This window comes from Engystomops pustulosus, chromosome 9 (genome assembly GCF_040894005.1).
Source record: "Engystomops pustulosus chromosome 9, aEngPut4.maternal, whole genome shotgun sequence".
NCBI classification, from domain to species: domain Eukaryota; kingdom Metazoa; phylum Chordata; class Amphibia; order Anura; family Leptodactylidae; genus Engystomops; species Engystomops pustulosus.
The window spans coordinates 13,155,713-13,174,867 of record NC_092419.1 but is presented as its reverse complement, the minus strand read 5'-3'; the positions used below and the strand labels follow the sequence as shown (position 1 = coordinate 13,174,867).

Below are 19,155 nucleotides of genomic sequence, written 5' to 3'. Positions count from 1 at the left end.
CCGTGCCATAGGTTCGCCACCACTGTCCTAGATGGACCACCAGTAGAGAGTAGAGAAGATTATTTGACCCAATGTCTAATACAAGCAGTTTCGACAAATTCATTGGCCAACAGCCAGCCACCGATACAGCGTCATAACTGATGTGTGATGATCTACGAAACCACATTACATTGAGCGTAGCGGGGCCCCTGGTACTGCTGTGCTGTTAGCAGGGAGAGAGGGGGGAGAACGGCACTAATGAATTTAGGTTCCGACGTCCATCCCGGGCCCCCCTGTAGCACGGGCCCCGTAGCAGCCGCTACAGCCGTTGTTACGCCCCTGAACCTGAATACAACATTCCCAACCGTATCTCATAAAGTATCCGGTTTTTCCAAATCCTTCGGTTTTTCTGATGGCTCCGTCCCCCGATTTCCATCACGTGCATGCCGGTGCCGATGCGCCACAATCCAATCACGTGCGCCAAAAACCCAGGGCAATTCAGGGAAAATCAGCGTAAATTGGTAATATTCAGGTAGCCTGACGGAATTTGGGCCCTTAGTAAATTCGGGCCCTTAGTAAATGACCCCCATTGTGTATAAGCATACATAATCTACCTATGTTTGCCCCCTTTCTACAGGCGAAACTCTTTATCATGTCACCATCTTCTACCTCTCACATCTGTCTTGACCTAAATGATTCAAACCCAAAAGTCATGTATTGCTACAAGGTTTTCCTACAATCCTCGGAAGGGACAAGTCGTGACGACATTGACACTGACATGATGGGGAATTACGACGTCTACGCTCGTATGGAATTGGTATTGGATGGTTGCTGGAGAAAAGCTCCTTCTGGAGGTTTGCCAATCACTGGTGCCACACACAATGAATCATTGCAATTACACATGAGACATCGGTGGTGATGCTACCATGACTAAGGCCGTGCAGGTAGGGCATGACGCCTATGATGAAATCTATACACTTTTCTCAGGCGGTTTTCCCAAGTAGTAAAATAAATTGCAATATACCCAATTAGACTTGTGGTTGGTTTGACCTAGTTTAACTGCGAGCTTCTCCGCATTGTTGGTCTCACCCTAATCAACCCCATATCGTCTTCTGTACTCAAGAACGCACTTTACGGTCAAAATATAGTGTTAATGGGGGTCATTTACTAAGGGCCCGATTCGCGTTTTCCCGACGTGTTACCCGAATATTTCCGATTTGCGGCAATTTTCCCCGAATTGCCCCGGGATTTTGGCGCACGCGATCGGATTGTGGCGCATCGGCGCCGGCATGCATGTGATGGAAATCGGGGGGCGTGGCCGAACGAAAACCCGACGGATTCGGAAAAACCGCCACATTTAAAAAAAAAAAAAAAATGTGCCGCGAAAATTGCACTTACCTTCACTCGGCCCAGCTCGGTGTATTCCAGTGCATTCCGACGGGAGGCCAAAAATCCAAAAGTGTTCCATAAGGAGCACAGGTGACATCCTGAACACCATCCAGAAGATCCCACAGAAGTGTAAGGAAAGAAGTTTGAGCATGAGGACCTGCACTGCACTCACCTGGAGCAGTACTTTTGGCCTTCAGTAGAGATGAGCGAACATGCTCGTCCGAGCTTGATGCTCGTTCGAGTATTAAGGTACTCGAGACGGCTCGTTGCTCGGACGAGTATTTCCCCTGCTCGAGATCGAGCATTTAATTAAAAAAACACAGTGAAGAACAATGAAGAATAGAATAAAAACAGTGAACACAGTGACCACAGGATCATTTAAGTGAAAAACACAGTGCAGAACACAGTGAAGAATAGATTACAGATGTTCGGCACATCTGCTTACTTGTCGGAAGATACGCGCGGAACGGTGCGAACAAAATAGTATGTGAAGAACAATATATATGTGTGAAGAACACATTGAAGAACACGGTGAGCAGGACAGAGACAACGGGGAGCAGCACAGAGACACCGGGGAGCAGCACAGAGACACCGGGGAGCAGCACGGAGACATCGGGCAGCGGCAGCACAGAGACATGGGGCAGCGGCAGCACGGAGACATGGGGCACGGAGACATGGGGCACGGAGACATGGGCACGGAGAGCAGCGGGGCACGGAGACATGGGGCACGGAGACAGCGGGGCACGGAGAGCAGCGGGGCACGGAGACATGGGGCACGGAGACATGGGCACGGAGAGCAGCGGGGCACGGAGACATGGGGCACGGAGACATGGGCACGGAGAGCAGCGGGGCACGGAGACATGGGGCACGGAGACATGGGCACGGAGAGCAGCGGGGCACGGAGAGCAGCGGGGCACGGAGACATGGGGCACGGAGACATGGGGCACGGAGACATGGGCACGGAGAGCAGCGGGGCACGGAGACATGGGGCACGGAGACATGGGCACGGAGAGCAGCGGGGCACGGAGAGCAGCGGGGCACGGAGAGCAGCGGGGCACGGAGAGCAGCGGGGCACGGAGACATGGGGCACGGAGACATGGGCACGGAGAGCAGCGGGGCACGGAGAGCAGCGGGGCACGGAGAGCAGCGGGGCACGGAGAGCAGCGGGGCACGGAGAGCAGCGGGGCACGGGACAGCGTATCTCCCGACAAGTAAGCAGATGTGCAGAACATCTGTAATCTATTCTTCACTGTGTTTTTCACTTAAATGATCTTGTGTTCACTGTTTTTATTCTATTCCTCACTGTTCTTCACATCTGCTAACTTGTCGGGAGATAATATACGCGCGGAACAGTGAAGAATAGATTGCAGATGTTTGCATACATCTGCTAACTTATCAGAAGACATTCTTTTTCAATTAATTAACACATTTTATTCCCGAACCATGGTCCCTTTGAAAAATGCTCGAGTCTCCCATTGACTTCAATGGGGCTCGTTATTCGAGACGAGCACTCGAGCATCTGGAAAAGTTCGTCTCGAATAACGAGCACTCGAGCATTTTAGTGCTCGCTCATCTCTAGCCTTCAGCTCTCATGACTGTTAGAGCTAAACTAATAGGCCACTTATAATTTCTGTAAGGGCACAAACGAATGCGGGTTTTCAAAGGCTCCTAAGAGCTTACAATCTATGATTACATGAAGCAGGCCTGAAACGCGTAGGCCAAGTGCTTCCACCTATTCTTGGGTCGATGTACATACGATGTGTGTTTATGACGGAAACGTCTGAATAAAGTTGGAGCCAAGTTTTAACCTGCACTTGGCGCGGAAACCATTTTTCATAGTGTCTCACGTAGAGGATAGTTCCTGTCCACCTGCAGATCCTTGAGCTGATTCTTTTTTTTAAATTTTCCCAAAGGAATCAGCTTCAAACAAGAGATTGCAGTAGTAACGAGTTATGAAACATGTGAAAACAGTGAATATTGGAAACAAATCTGATTGCCCGGCATAGGACATTCCAGAAAACAGGTGCAGCGTGAGAAAAGTCTGGAAAATCTTGAATATTGGAAACAAATCTGATTGCCCGGCATAGGGCATTCCAGAAAACAGGTGCAGCGTAAGAAAAGTCTGGAAAATCTTGAATATTAGAAACGAATTTGATTGCCCGGCATAGGGCATTCCAGAAAACGGGTGCAGCATGAGAAGAGTCTGGAAAATCCTGAAGAGGGGATTTATGAACTTACGTAAAACCTAGATCATGGGCAAAACATAGAGCGCAAAGGGAGGTAGATGTGGATGGGGGCAGATACTGTGGAGAGATTTGCTGAGGGAGGTTGATAGATGTAAAGTATTTTTCGGTTTCGGTTTCGAGGGGGATTTAGAAGTGATGATCCTACCCCCTTACTCATTGCCGACATAACATCCTATTTTTTTTAATTAAAAACTTCTCCAACACATTTTCCATTTTCGGCATTGAAGACAAAGGCCAAACAAACATGTCCCCCCCCTCCTCCCCCCAATCCCCAGTACAATCCTGTATGAGTCCGTAATTTGGGACATAACATCCTATTGACGTGGAAATGTTCCTGTTTTAGGGGTGAAGGGCCCGGATACCTGGATGTATGTGTTGATATGGCGCTGATTGAGATCCCATACTGCTTAGAAATACTCAAAGGGTCCGTCATGGGATATCCCCAGGATTAGGAGGGAAAGCCCCTCTCTCTGTATTCCGAGTCCCTTCCTTCTGTAACATGTAATTAGGAGGGTTGAGTGTCTCCCGAGCCTGCAGCAGCAGCGCCTCCGCCCTCTCCTCATATCCATCCAGGAAATCGCTAACTTACAGGAAATGCTTGGGCTTTCCCTGTGACCATCCATGAAATTAGACGCTAGAAGCCAATTATACGAGCAGCTGCAATGTGGGAACCATCCGGCACCGTGTACACAAGGAATCCATTCTCCGGGTCCGCACAGCCGGGAGATTCCACAGATCCAGAGTTTGTTTTCTATTTCTGGTATATGGGACGTCTTCTGGGAAACGAGAGTTACTAGAGGTCAGAGCCGCGGGCTCCAACCTGCCGCTCCCCATGTGCTCGGATCCAACTGAAGAGCAATGCACTCTGGGAAGTCAGGGCTAAAAAAATATTATATACATCTGCTCAGCATGACATCGTATATTTATCAAATTTATAGTATCAAGTGATCGAATTGGCAATTTCTTAAAGGGGTGGTCTGGCCTGTATAGAGTTTTTGAAATTGTTGACCCATGTTCAGGATAGGGCATCAGTATCCGATCAGTGGCCACTGAAAGGGCTCTGAAAACACCCCCAGTAGCCCTTCTGGTTCATTAGCATAATTCTAAAAGTTGATTTTAGAAGAAAGGAGACCATGCATAATACATATAAAAAGATTATCACATATTATCATCAGTGGACACTGAAAGGGCTCTGAAAACACCCCCAGGAGCCCTTCTGCCTCATTAGCATAATTCTAAAAGTTGATTTTAGAAGAAAGGAGACCATGGATGATAAATATAAGAAGATTATCACAGATTATCCTCAGTGGACACTGAAAGGGCTCTGAAAACACCCCCAGTAGCCAGTCTGCTTCATTAGCATAATTCTAAAAGTTGATTTTAGAAGGAAGGAGACCATGGATAACAAATATAAGCATATTATCACAGTCCCGGTGCCAGGATCTATGAGTAATGTCCCTGGCTTATCAGGATGGATTTTGAGGGTAGATTTCCTACCATCACTGCAGAAGTGAAGCTCAATTACTATTCAACAGAACAAGAACTAAGCCGCAGTGCCACCACTAGTCTTCTGGTTCTGTCCAGTGCATAGGTTCTGGCATTCAGAAGGTACTAGGTCCAGAGCCAGAACCCCATAAATCAAATTCTATGTATAGATCATCAGTATCAAAAATAGATAAAGGGCCCGACCCCCCCTTCCGGTAGTAAGAACCATTTTGTTATATTACTATTTCCCCTTTAACCATAACTTTAGTGCTTTATTATATGACGTCTTTACTAATCAGATTTTTCCAAAGAATAAATTTATCTCTGAAACAAAACTCTTTAAATTTCTGAATAAAATGTTACCATTTTTTAAAAAAATCAAAATTTTAAATTAAAATTGTTATTTTACTGAATATTCTCATCGGAACAAGTGACATCAGATATAGAAAAGGACAAAAGTGGTGACATTTCATAACAATCTCATACTCAGACGTACCGCCTTATGCTAATGACCATGTTGTGGTTTATATGAACTTATGTTCTAAATATCAAAAATAAAAACGTAAAGAAAAAAAACAAAAAATGTTCCACTTTCACCTTAATTGACTCGACCTGTGACTCAGACTGGTTATCTGGTGGGCTGGTGTCCTCCATACACAGGGACTCTGTGGTGGTATACAGAAAATCTGATTAATACTGAAAAACGGATAGACATCAAAGAGCGCTGTGAGAAAATAGGGGGGCGTAGGCCTTCACAGAACATGAGGTTAACACGGTGGTTTAGTGGTTAGCACTACAGCCTTGCAGCGCTGGGGTCCTCTGCTCAAGTCCCATCCAGGTCAACATCTGCAAAGAGTTTGTATGTTCTCTCCGTGTTTGCGTGGGTTTTCTCCGGGTCCTCCGGTTTCCTCCCACACTCCAAACCATACTGGTAGGCTGATTAGATTGAGAGCCCCATTGGGGACAGGGACCGATTTGGCAAACTCTGTGCAGCGCTGTGTAATCTGTGTGCACTATATATAAATAAAGGAACTATTATTATTTCCTGTAAGACCGGCCACCAAAACAATGGATACCACCACCAACAGACCAACTCCATTTCATGACCTCACTGGAGGGTGGAGAAGGGAGGTGGATTAAGCACCCCTCACCCCTCCCCTCTACATTGAAAGACGAGCAGTCGCACTGCAAATCTGCCCAAATATAGGACATGTGTTCTCACAACACCACAGCCAGGCGCTATAGACCTCATTGGGGGCCGTGATCTGGCCGCAAATTATGCAACCAGATCATGGCCCCCATTACGGTCATATAAATGAATCCTTAGCCTTATCGAGAAGACAAGCTGGGAACAAGAATTTCCTCCAGACCTTCTAAAGGGTATACGGCCAATAACTTCATGTGGCGGTTATAGGATTACGGACCACCTCAGCCAGATATCAGATACATTTCTGGGATTGCGGTAGCCCGGTGAACACGCACATGGATCTCAGTCTTTTCTGGAGGCCTCGGATGAGGAGATATGCAGATCTCTCAATGGGAACATGTTAAATAGGTCATGTTAGGTCTCAAAAGATACTGGAGACCTAGACTGGTCTCATGGCTCTGGAACCATGGTTCCCATTTAGAAGGCATTCTAGGTTCTGGATCTGAGCCAGGCAAGTACGCATTCTTGCACCCACCTAGAGGCAGGGGTGTGTGTCTATACAACTCTTAAAATCAAATTAGCCCATTGGCCATTGTTCCCCTCCTGGGGGATGTATTTCAACATGAAATCACACAATAAAGCAGGAAGAATCTAGTAGTATTGGCCATCCCTCCCATTGGTGCAGCAATTTGACTATTAGGCCCGTTCCACACTTGCGTGTGTGATGCGATGAACTCGCATCACACTCGCAACGCATGCTGCCGGGATCGCACGGCCCGAACGCTGCACCGCGGGAGTGAACTGACATGCTGAGTTCACTCCCACGGTGCAGCGTTCGGGCCGTGCGATCCCGGCAGCATGCGTTGCGAGCCTTATTGATAGCTACTACTGGTTGTACTCCACTTGTAACTTTTACTCTGTCTACAGTACATATATTCTCTTGTGTGCATTGTATTGTCTACTTAAAGGCAATTAAATATATAAATTTACCCTGTGTCCTTTTATCTTTGATCCACGTATCCCCCCGTCCCTGTCTCGATCATATATACACTACCTGGGTTGATTTCTGGCCCTATATAATCCTGTTATGTACTGGGCTTATAGGTGGTATAAACTACCATGTTGGAGGGCTCTGTTTCACTAAGGCTAGTGAAAGGGCACTTTCAGACATTGAGGGTTGTTGGCGAGTGTTGCACCTCCCAGAATTGATGTGTTGAGGGTTTATTTGTGAAAATTAATAGCTAATTGACTTTGCATACACTTAATGGGTCCGTAACGTCAAAGACCCTTGAAAGTCATTTTTCTTAGCTATAACGCACCTTTAAGGCAACATGTGGCTTTCCGGTAGGTGGATGGCCAAACTACCTGGGGTCATATTGTCTGTGAAAAACAAAAACCTGAACACCTGAATAAACTGAGATAAGAATGACTCAAGGGGTATTTCTCGTATTTTTCATTAGTCACCCAAAAAATATTCTCACAGTCCTCACCTTTAACTTCACTGTCCCATTCTGAAACATATATAGTGTTTTGTGTTGTTATGTTGTCACCATATCAGCACGTAGTGACTGACCCCCTGCAAAAGGACCCCCTGGGACCAACACTTGTGGAAAAAATAAGTATATCACTGAAGTATTCCAGTATGAGCCAGCATGAAACAGCACAATGAAATCAATGGACAAAAAAGTCTCAAAAAGCGAGTAAGAAAAATAACAAGGTGCAAGCTGCTGAAGACTAAACTGGAAGGTGTGCAGTTACCCAAATGTAGGAGGTCCAAGGAGGGTCCAGAACAGTGCCCCACGGCGATACGCGTGGGGCACTGTTCTGGACCCTCCTTGGACCTCCTACATTTGGGTAACTGCACACCTTCCAGTTTAGTCTTCAGCAGCTTGCACCTTGTTATTTTTCTTACTCGCTTTTTGAGACTTTTTTGTCCATTGATTTCATTGTGCTGTTTCATGCTGGCTCATACTGGAATACTTCAGTGATATACTTATTTTTTCCACAAGTGTTGGTCCCAGGGGGTCCTTTTGCAGGGGGTCAGTCACTATTGTATGACTGCACCTGCTACGTTTTATCACGGAAGCAGTTCTTCTGCTTCTGTTGTGTTTTAATTGTTTTTATTGTTTGTCCAAGTGATTTGTCTAGATATATATTTGTAATAAAGGATTAATTTTCTTAGCTACTTGACACATGTGTTCTTTTTCTATTTTCATGTGCTACCTTGTTCATGTGTGTAGCATTATTTCTGTGGCTATTGCATCAGGATTTGATTCTGTTCTGAACCAACCATATCAGCACGTAGACTACTGCACAGTGACAGCTTTGCGCCTCCAGGTGGCCAAAATATCAAAATGAAAAGATTACGGAGCAGATTTATGAACTTAAAATAAGAATTGCCCAGGATTTGATGCAGAGTTATCCCATCACCAACTGGGCCAAAAATCAATGTATATCTCTGATGACCAGAATTTCCCAGAGCTGTGTTCTGATTGGTTGCTCTGACCGATAAAAATGGCTTTAATTTTTGACAGCCACCACACTGGTTGAGCATACACAATGGGGCACATTTACTTACTCGCGATTCCTGAAGATCGTGCACCCGATATCCTGCATGTGTCGCTTCCCCGCTCAGGTCCCAGGAGTTCACCTTCTTCCTGGTGCATGTAAGGCCCCTTCTACACTAGCGAGTGTGATGTGCTGAACTTGCATCACACTCGCAACGCATGTTGCCCGGATCACTGGCCCGACCGCTTAAACCGGGACTGAACTGACATGCTGAGTTCAATCCCGGTTTGCAGCATTTAAGCCGTGTGATCCGGGCAGCATGCGTTACGAGTGTGATGCGAGTTCATCACATAACACTCGCTAGTGTAGAAGGGGCCTAAGTGCTTGATCTTGCGACACAATTTGAAAGTTAAATCACGTGCTCAGTTCGAATCAGTGGTCCACTTGTCTTGCATGGAAGCCAGCGCAGTTGCACCACAAAAGGGTCGCGTGCGCCAAAATCCCAGCGCAGACAATTCTTAAATACCTGTGCAAGCCATTTCAGCCCACAAAAAAGGGGGCAACGCAACCCTTAGTAAATGAGTCCCAATATATTCTACTGAGGTGAAATGAGCGGACCCACAGTTTCGGGTTTGGCCGCATGATGTGGACATACTTCTTTATTTCCATGCCCTTGGCTACTAGCACGGAGCATCAATTTGCTAAATTGCCTGTTTGGCCTACAACATGACTGGGTCGTGCACCCGAACTGAAACTACAGGTCCGTTCATCTCTAACACTGAGCACAACATATACGGTTCCACACAGTGACATTACGTCATTTTCACTAAATTTATCAGAAGTCACATGACAAATTTGGCCCGTTGTTAGGTCTAACACTTCTGAGGCAAAATGTTCCTCCTGTACTAAAGTACTAAAGTGAGATGTATTTGATAAATCTGGCGCAGATTAGGGTCAGGGTAACCATGGAAACCTTACCATCTGCTTCTTAGAAGGTAAATCAGAATCCCTTTACGGTGTTTTAATCCGCACCTTCCAAAAGCCAAAATGGACTGAACCTGGTTTTGTAAAAAGACTTTAAAAGGGGTTGAACACTTTACCTCATGTTTCTGTGAGGTGTGTGTAAGTTCGGGGGGCAAAATATTAGGCATAAAACCAACCCGGGTCACATCCCTCCTTCCACTACTCGTGTTGGTGAATGAGCACCTATCCCAGCGTTCTACAAATTGGGTGATCTGTTACCGCCCCATGCGGGAAGCCTTGTGCCGAATTCAGTAGGAAAATATGAGAAAGTTTTTGGGTGAATTTAAGGCAGCCTCCCCTTTAAGAGTTCAGGATCTGTGCCAAGCAGTAAGACACCAGGCCGCAGCCGCCAATTGTTCCCACTATCTGGTAACACGTTGACCCCCAGGGGGGGGATGTTACAGATCTCGTGTTTACTTTTTTTTTTGTGTTGTGGTTCTTGAAGGAACATATTATTTAGCAACCCGTCTCTTCCTTCCCTCAGTTCTGTACTAGGAACTGAGTGTCCTAGGACTGAATCACCGCAGCTGGAACAGAGAAGTGTAAGACAATCTGTGAGGGGTGGAAAATCCCACAGAAGCCTTCAACACGGAGAAGATCGACAACACCGCACCATCATACAGGGGGGTGACACAGGGTCATTCCCTTATATAACAAGTAGCAAGTGCAGACCCCCAACGCAGCAGGAGAAGCTACTTAAAGGGGTTTTACCATTTGTGACATTTAAAGGGAAAAAAAATGGGGCACTCGTAGATCCAGGCATTATGACTGAGGTAATCTTCTTAGGCCTCATGCACATAATCGTACTTTTTTTCCCCTGTTCTGTGTATATAGCTGTATTTTGTCTGTAAACACAGGGGAAGATTTATCACAAGTGTCTGAGGTAAAACTTTTCTAGTTTCCCACAGCAACCAATCAGAGCTCAGCTCTCATTTTCTCACAGCTGTTTATAAAATTAAAGCTGAGCTCTGATTGGTTTCCATGGGCAACTAGAACAGTTTTACCTCAGACACTCGTGATAAATCTCCCCCAGGATGTTTTTTTTTACACGTACGAGCATGTATAACCCCGTATCCTTAGAAAATACAGTGATGGGTGGCTGACAGCATGCACTTCCCACTAGTTCTGGTCTCTCTGGATACTGCACGGATATACGGCAGTATATAGGTCACAAGCGTATGCAACCCGTATTTTATACGATCCCACACACTTCTATGGGGCCTACGGAAGGGAAATACATGAAAAAAATAGGACATGCTCTATATTTTTTGTCTCGCTGCCGGGATGGTAGACAATGCCATGTAAATGGATGTATGTATTACCCATAGTAATGAATGGGGTCATATGCTACACGTATACACAGCCATTTTCATACGCTCGGGTGCGTGAGGCTTTATATTTGTTATCCATGGCCTCCTGCTTTCTAACATCTACGTTTAAAATAAAGCTAATGAGCGAGAAAGGCTCTGGAGGTGCTACCAGAGCCCCTCCATGCTGTTACTTCACAGGCTGTTACACGGTCTACCCTCCCATAGCGCTCCCCCAACCCCTTTTCCTTGTGTAATCCACCGCGCTGGGAAAACACGGCAGACGATAATATTTGCCTACGTGATGATCAACCCATCGTGTTTGGTTACAGTAAACTAGACTCTGTCCCGGGGCTAGTATCCGTGACAAATGTTTACAAGATCTAGACATCTTGAAGTAAATTCCAGATGGAGGACATAAAACTAAACAGAACATATTAACTCCACAAGAGGACGGCCCCTATTGGGTCAAAACTTTCACCGTGGATGAAAGGTTCTTTGAATGGAGACCAATGCAACAGCGCCCCCATCAGCTGGTGGAAATCTCAGTCATCACACTGGAAACGGACGCACAAAAAATTGACTTTTTTTTTACCATTTACATCATAATTCAGGGGATTTTTGTTTTCAGACTTTTGTATAATTTCCCTTTTAACCCCCCCCCCCCCCCCCAGTTCTCCTTTTCACCAAACTGCAGCGTAACTTCTTATTCCTTCCCTTTTCACAAGTAGAACCGCTACAGACTTGAGATATATATATATTTTTTTTTTTGGTGCTTATATAGGTGGAAGTCTAGCAGACAAAAAGTATTATTACTCTGATACCAACCGAGAAGCTTAGCCTTTGTTCATCCTGCTCTCCCTGGTTCACGAGCAGATATTAAAAAACGGATAGGAGCGGAAAGTCAAATCCATGTCAACCTACCATTAGCAGAATCGCATCTTTCAGGTCTTCTGGTTCAATGAGTTACAGTAATGGAGATACAGGAAGTTTAAAATAATAATAATTAGATTTTACCTGCATATTGCATTTTAATCAAGATGTTTATCCGCCTGTATCTCCGGTTCTGTAGAACACGGACCCACAAACCTGATGGGATCTTAAAGATGGGTTTCTTTTCATTAATATAAGGGCATCTAAAGTGACTCTCCCTTGCAGCCTCCAAACCTGACTCATCTCAGGTAAAATATGGCTTTTCTCTGCTCATTCTCACAAGACTTTGTAGAATATTTTTTTTTAAATGGGTAAATATGTGAGATTTTACATAAAATTGGGAATTTTAGAAAGGACATTTCATCCCCTACCTGAGGGGTCTACTAATTAGAGGGGGGTAAAAATCTGACAGGTTTCTTTTAAATATGCTCTATTATGTTAGAAGGCAGAACCTTATTTTGGACCTCCTTCTAGGTACCAGAATAGGGTCCTGAAAAACCCCTTTAAACAGGTAGGACTGTACGGCCCATTGCCCAGGAACCCCCAATATCAGAATATCAGACTCCGGTCCATATGTGGATTAATGCCAGATTTTCCAATTTTATTCAAGGTGGAAAAGTGAAGGGTTAAGTCCGTCAGGAGCGATGGATGTTTGCGCTTATTTTAGTTACATAAACAAATCTGAGGTTGGTGGTTTGAATAATCCCTCCGAATATTATCATACATGTGTAACTGGTCCTACGTGTCTAGACACAGTGATAGGTAATACAGCCGCTGCCCTGACCATACACACACCTTCCAAAAACCCTATTGGAGGTTCCGACAAAGGAGCCACTCCCTTTAAGAGAGACGGATTTACCAGCCGATTTCCAGTCTTTTAGCTTCTTCAATTTGTCACCCACCAGATGATAACATATTGTAGCAGGTTAGCCAAAAAGTAGAGGACACAAACTACAAGATCTGACAACGTAATGTTTGTTTGTAGTCTGTTGCTATGGAGATGACATGGCTGTAAAGTAACTGCAGTTATTAATGGTAACCAATTGCTTCATTTCTCACTTACCTGCCTATGTTCACAGCCCCACACACTGACAGGACTATAGCATATATAGAATTATTTACACTTTGTAGAAAATTTTTTAAAAAGCTTCAGCACAATCGTCTGCATGACAAAAAAAAAAAAAAACTCCCCGGGCGAGTTATTTCCTTGTCTACCGTTACCCAGGCAGGAATGGGGTCAAGACCCTTATATGACTAGTGGTTACACTTCTACCTTATAACAGCTTGTGTTAGGCCGGGTTCACACATTGTGGTCATTTACATGGTGACAAAAACCACATGATGACCACAACCCGTGAACACGTGGAAAACGGCGAGGAATGAGAATTGGCCGCAGCGCTGTAGGGATATTACTGGGTCCTACCCGACGGCAAAGGAAGCGGAGCCGAAAGCAACCCCAGGGAATGTATCCTGGATAAAAAATAAAAAAAAACTAGGGAAAAAAAAATATATATAAAAATACCCAAGAGTCGAAACACTGAGTTTTATTAAACACAGCAAGAGCATAGAGCTTCAAAAAGGTCAGACACCATTAAATAAAGTGACAAATGTAATAAATCTGCAGCAAATTACCCGGGTCACCCTTACACGCGTGTAACATGTAGGTTATCCAGAATAGCCGTCCTGGCTTCTACATCAAAACAATATTAGAAAATTTGGCCAATTTCTTCCAAAATATTGCGCCACACCTGCTTACAGGTGGCATTTAGTATTTCAGTTGTGCATGTAAAGAGGACCTCTCACCACCTCACACATGTGGAGATGAAGATACAATAATGTAAGGGCTTTTACACAGATTCAGGGGCACTTTGAATTTTATTTTCTCGCCCCCACGGTTGCGGAGATATCAGTCCCAGCATCTGACCATTATAATCCTCTCCACTGTCAGAGAGGGGGAGACGTGTGTTATGATAGTCTTCGCAGTGTCAGAGAAGCTGCTGTGTATTTGCACATCTATCACACTGTCCACCGCTGATTGGACAGCGTCAAGGAAGATCCACATAATACACAACTATGTCTCCTCCTCCTGCTGTTCCAGCTCCTCCTCTCTGACAGCAGAGAGGATTACAATGGTCAGATACCAGGACTGATATTTCAGCAACCGTTGGGGCTAGAAAAACAATTCGAAGTGCCCTCAAACCTGTGTAACCACCCCTACATTAAGGTATGTTCCTCTCCACATATTTGAGGTGGCAAAAGATCCTCTTCAAGTGAATAGAGCCAAGAACATTAACTTCATTTACTACGATAGGGCCGAGCTGCAGTACTAGACTTAACCCATGGACAAAAGTGGCGCTATTCTCAAGCAAAATTACATTTTATTTTCTATTCTGAGATGCAATACCAGATACATCCTAGGGACAAGGGTGGCACAATTTCTGGATAAATAACTGGATTCATCATCCCACAAATAAGAATCATTCAATCTGAAACCTTCCGAATCCATGCTGGTCTCTGGGGTCCTTGTAAGGTCTTTCCAATAGCTATGTTAGCCCACCTCGTACACCGATGGATAGACAGAGAAGGGCACTAGGTAAGTGACAGCATAGAGGCAACGAGCCACCCACGTAAGAGAGATCCGCAGGGGGTAGAGGGTGCCCTTTGTCATACACAGCGGGTTGTAGTGCAATTTTGGGTCCTCACCCATTAGGATTCCCTCTCATTCACTTGGAGGGCATCTAAAATGACATAGGTGGGTCCATCTCCGGAGGTGGGCACCCTATGGAGGGAGAACTAGAAAGATACTCAAATATAAACAAGCCATCAGTAATGTCTATAAAAATGGGAGCGAGCCTCGTCACCAGCCACACCTCACGATCCGTCACCAGCCCACAGATCCCAGCGGTTCATACTGGGCGCGGGTCACAAGACGCCCTGCGTGGTTGGCGTCTTGCCCATGATCTTTTTGGAGCACTCCAGCAGAGCGTTGTGTATGTCCTTGGCGCAAGAGATTTGAGACTTGATCATGCTCAGATACTGGGAGTAGGGCAGGCTCTCGGTCTGCACGGCATCGGGTTTGGTGGCGGTGGGCACCAGCGTGGGGGAGTGCTTGGCGCTGTCGTAGCTCTGAGAGAGGCACTCGTAGGCGAGCCGCTGCGAGAGGGTAAAAGAGACAAGAGAGGTCAACACACAGCAAAAGTGCTTCCCAAAATTCCTGTAATCCTAATCTGCCGATCCTTCTCACACCCCCCAACTTCCGGAGCTCACAGCCCACTCCTATGACTCCGCTACCACAGCGGCACCTCCCTTCCCCACCGAATGTCAGCAATTAGGAATCCGAAGCGCGTCCCACCGAGCCCAGCGCACAATATTAACTCCAGCTGGAAGGAGAGGCAACCGATCCAGTGTACACGGAGCCGGAGCGCAGGATCCGATTACATCCATTTACATTCCTGGGATTCCTCAAGAAATGAAGGAAAGAAAATTCTGACTTTAAAAAGGATTTTCTGAGTTTCCATAGAGAAATCTTTAATAGAATGATAAACTATACACACGGAGTTGTCAGTTTTAAATCGCAAGATCTCCGCTTGCTGGTGCAGAATTCGTTACAGTGTATCAGATTTCCCAGCTGGGCTCCAGAATGACTATTTACTGATAGAAGCAGAGATTTTGTAAGTGGTGCGCAAATTGTCTAAAATGTAGCAAATTTCAAAAAGGTGCTTAATCCACTATAGGTCTTTATTAGGGATTTCTGATCAGAGGCCATCAAGGCGGATTGACGGCACTTAACCATTTAGGAAGAAACTACCGACTTAAAGGGAACCAATCTTCAAGTTTTTACCCCACTTAAACTACTAGTTCCCTCAGGGGATGAAATGTCCTTTTTAAGATTCCCTCTTATGTGAAATCTTATCAGTTGCCTGTTAAAAAAATAATAATAATAATCTCTTCCAAAATCAGGGAAATATGACTTCTCATAACCTTTTCACATGAGAGGAGTCAAATTTAGTGGTCACAGAACCATAAACTACATCTAAAAGAAGAGATTCTTATCTTTAATAGGAAACCAAAAGCACGTTTCTAGGTGCTACAGAACCAAAGATGGAGGCGTCTTAAGTGACACTCTCCCTGCAACCTCAAAACTGGACTCATCTCATGTCAAAATGAAATGAGAAGAGTCAGATTTTCCTAATTTGGGGGGGGGGGGTTGGGGAGTATTCACGTAAAAAAGGGGAATTCTATAAAGGACATGTCATACCATTCCTGAGGGGACTAGTAGCTTAGTGGGCCAAAACCTGGTGACAGGTGCGGTTTAAAACGTAGACTCCTACAAGTCATCATGTGACCACACACCAATACACTGTTCCAAGACTACAGAGGTGTATGTACTTGTAAAGCAATTCTGTGAAGACGTGGTATTTCTTGTGCGTATAGCCACCAACTATGATCCTGCAAAGAATGGGAGCCACAGTAGCCGCTATGTGGGCATGGCTACACCCACTAGCTGGGCATCGGTAGCACCCATGCGAGGGTGCGAGCGCGTTACGTACCAGACACAGCTCCAGTTGGTCGCACAGGGCATAGAATTCCTCCAGGCTCTTATCAAACCTCTGAACGCCGCCGTCACTGATCTTCCTACATGGGACACAAGAGGACGGTAGTGAGAAGAACATCAAATACACACAGAACAAAGAATAGCAATGAGATTGTCAGCTCTGCAGCCTAACCGACCCGGCCTGACCTCTTTACATCTGCTCCATACGAGCGTGGGACCTTTGTCAGGCAGCGGAGGAGAGACGCCTGCTGTTGTAGAATGAGTCAATAATTGGTCAGACGTGTTATCTGCTTACAGAATAATAATGAAACCACCGCTGAGTCACCCCCAGCCCACACAACGACCTCCGCAGCGTTACCTGAGCCCAGTCACCAGTGAGATCACCTGTGCTCAATGCTGCACTATACAGAGTCTCCATGATCCACAAGGCCATTGTTACAGCCAAATCACAGATTGTCACCTACATCTGGATCCACGTAATGTATCCCTGTGCAGGAAGGGAGATTCTGGTGTCAGTAAAATCCCAATGGCCGTTACCCAATTCACCCCAAAAGCTGAAAGCGGTGGCAGAAAGTGCCTGTGCCCTACAGTATTTTACCCCCTTGGCTTAGAGGAGGATCATTCATCGCCTCTGCAACAACGATTCAGGCGCAGTTGTAATTTTCTCTCTAGCTCTCACCATTCCCGAGCAATCAATAGCATTACTTCCCGATTTCTAGGGTCAGATGGGTGGAGCCAGACTCAGGATCACAGTACAGAGCCTAATTAGCATATCCAGTACAGACAGTCCCGGGTTACGTACAAGATAGGTTCCATAGGTTTGTTCTTAAGTGGAGTTTGTATGCAAGTCGAAACTGTATATTTTATAATTGTATAAAAAAAAATTTTTTGCCCCAGTGACAATTGGAGTTTCAACTTTTTTGCTGTAATGGGACCAAGGATTATCAACAAAGCTTCATTACAGACACCTTACAGCTGATCATCGCAGCCTGGGACTATAGTAACATCCAGAGAGGTCACCAGAGGTCACAGTGGGCAGAGGGGTCTGTCTGTAACTAGGGGTCGCCTGTAAGTCAGGCGTTCTTAAGTAGGGCACTGCCTGTACTGCAATGATTCTAAAGCTAAGGTAATTAGGTCCTCTGCTATCAGATGGGTGGTCCGCGGTCTGGCTCTACCAATCTGACAGTAGAAAGCCCAATACTGTGACAATGGTTGCTTGGGAATAGTGGGGGCTCTGGAGAAAATTCCAACTATGCCAAAAATTGAAAAAAAAAAAGCCTATTAAAAGGGCATCTACCACCAGAATGAAGTACCATATGCTAATGAGCCTAAGGGGCTCCTGTCTCCATAGGTGTTAATGGATGTCATTTGCATACAGTCTTTCATCCTGGTGTCCTTTAAAGGATGCGAATAACTGAGGTTGGTTGAAAAGATGAAACGTCCCCTTTAAGTACAAGTCCTATGGACTTCAATGAAAATCGTACAGAGAGAGGTCACTGATGTAATACAAAGAGCAATGAGGCCAAATCCTTTCTATTAATGTTAAGACATTGGTGACCCGTTTTGTAATGTCATAATAGACTGTCACTTCCTGCTCTGCAGAGATCACTTCTCTACAATCACCTTATCATCATCACAAACTAGACTCCTCCCCCTCCTTGTACAATGACCTCTGCACAGGTCACAGAGCACGCCCACAACACTTTCCCATAGAAGTCAATGGGGGACATTTATCGGAATTATTCTACTTGCTCACGGCAACCAATCAGAGCGCAGCTTTCAATTATCCCACAGCAGATTATAAAACAGAAGCTGAACTCTTCAGCTATTCAGTTATTCCCCCTCCAAAACTTTAGATAAAATCTGGGGTCATCTCCAATTTAGATCCTATGCGACTGCTGTAAAGTAAAAAACTTTGAATGCTGTGAACCAGCAAGATGGCCGCCCCAATACATAAATTGTATAAAAACCGCCACGTATGATCAATTTTATCCACGAAAACATAGAAAAATACACTCAGTACGTTAAGTGGCGCCCAGGCTTTAAGGGGTTACACAGAAGAGATTTCCCACACAGAGAGATATCCCGGTCCAGTAAAGGGTTAAACGATGACCATATTTCGTCACCACGTTATAGAAGATCCAGTTACATCGATTGCGTCAGAAATCTGCAGCCTCCATAAATCCGACCCGTGTTACACAAGAAGCCCAGGTACAAAGGTTGTGCACCCGGGGAAGTGCAGTCATCGCTGCCCCTCCTCCTGACTGAGGCTTATTTCAAGGAAATGCAATTTAGTCACTGACCGAGAGACCCTCAAATGATCCCATCACCCGCAAAGCGGAAACACGCAGGAATCTGCAGAAATTATCAGGAATTTCATGATGAAAACAACTAAACTCTAAACTCAAACACACGGTTGGGGGGGAGAGAGGAGTATGGTCTAAAAGATAGACAGTCCAGAGAGAAGCGAGACAGTCTAATACTAATCACAGATGTCTGAGGAGACTGCAGCGCTGGGGTGTGCTCTGTAGGCTCTTTATTACAGGACACAGTGCCACACATGTAGTAGTGGCCGGGTCTGGT

At 45.4% G+C, this 19,155-nt stretch overlaps 2 protein-coding genes across 3 annotated transcripts in view; one reads left to right on the top strand and one right to left on the bottom strand.

Annotated features, from left to right (window-relative positions):
- Positions 1-19,155, top strand: part of GMFG (glia maturation factor gamma) — a 213,000-nt gene that overhangs the window by 133,338 nt on the left and 60,507 nt on the right. The window lies entirely within an intron of this gene.
- MED29 (mediator complex subunit 29) overlaps positions 1-19,155 on the bottom strand; it is a 90,609-nt gene that overhangs the window by 67,769 nt on the left and 3,685 nt on the right. Inside the window, exons 3-4 of one of the 2 annotated variants that reach the window (XM_072124242.1) lie at positions 16,568-16,652; positions 13,873-15,170 (exon numbers count right to left, since the gene is read on the bottom strand). In XM_072124242.1, the coding sequence (XP_071980343.1) occupies positions 14,940-15,170; positions 16,568-16,652 (316 nt within the window). In that variant the 3' untranslated portion in view covers positions 13,873-14,939. Of the gene's footprint in view, positions 1-13,872; positions 15,171-16,567; positions 16,653-19,155 lie in introns of those variants that run through there. The other variant, XM_072124239.1, reaches the window with a different exon arrangement.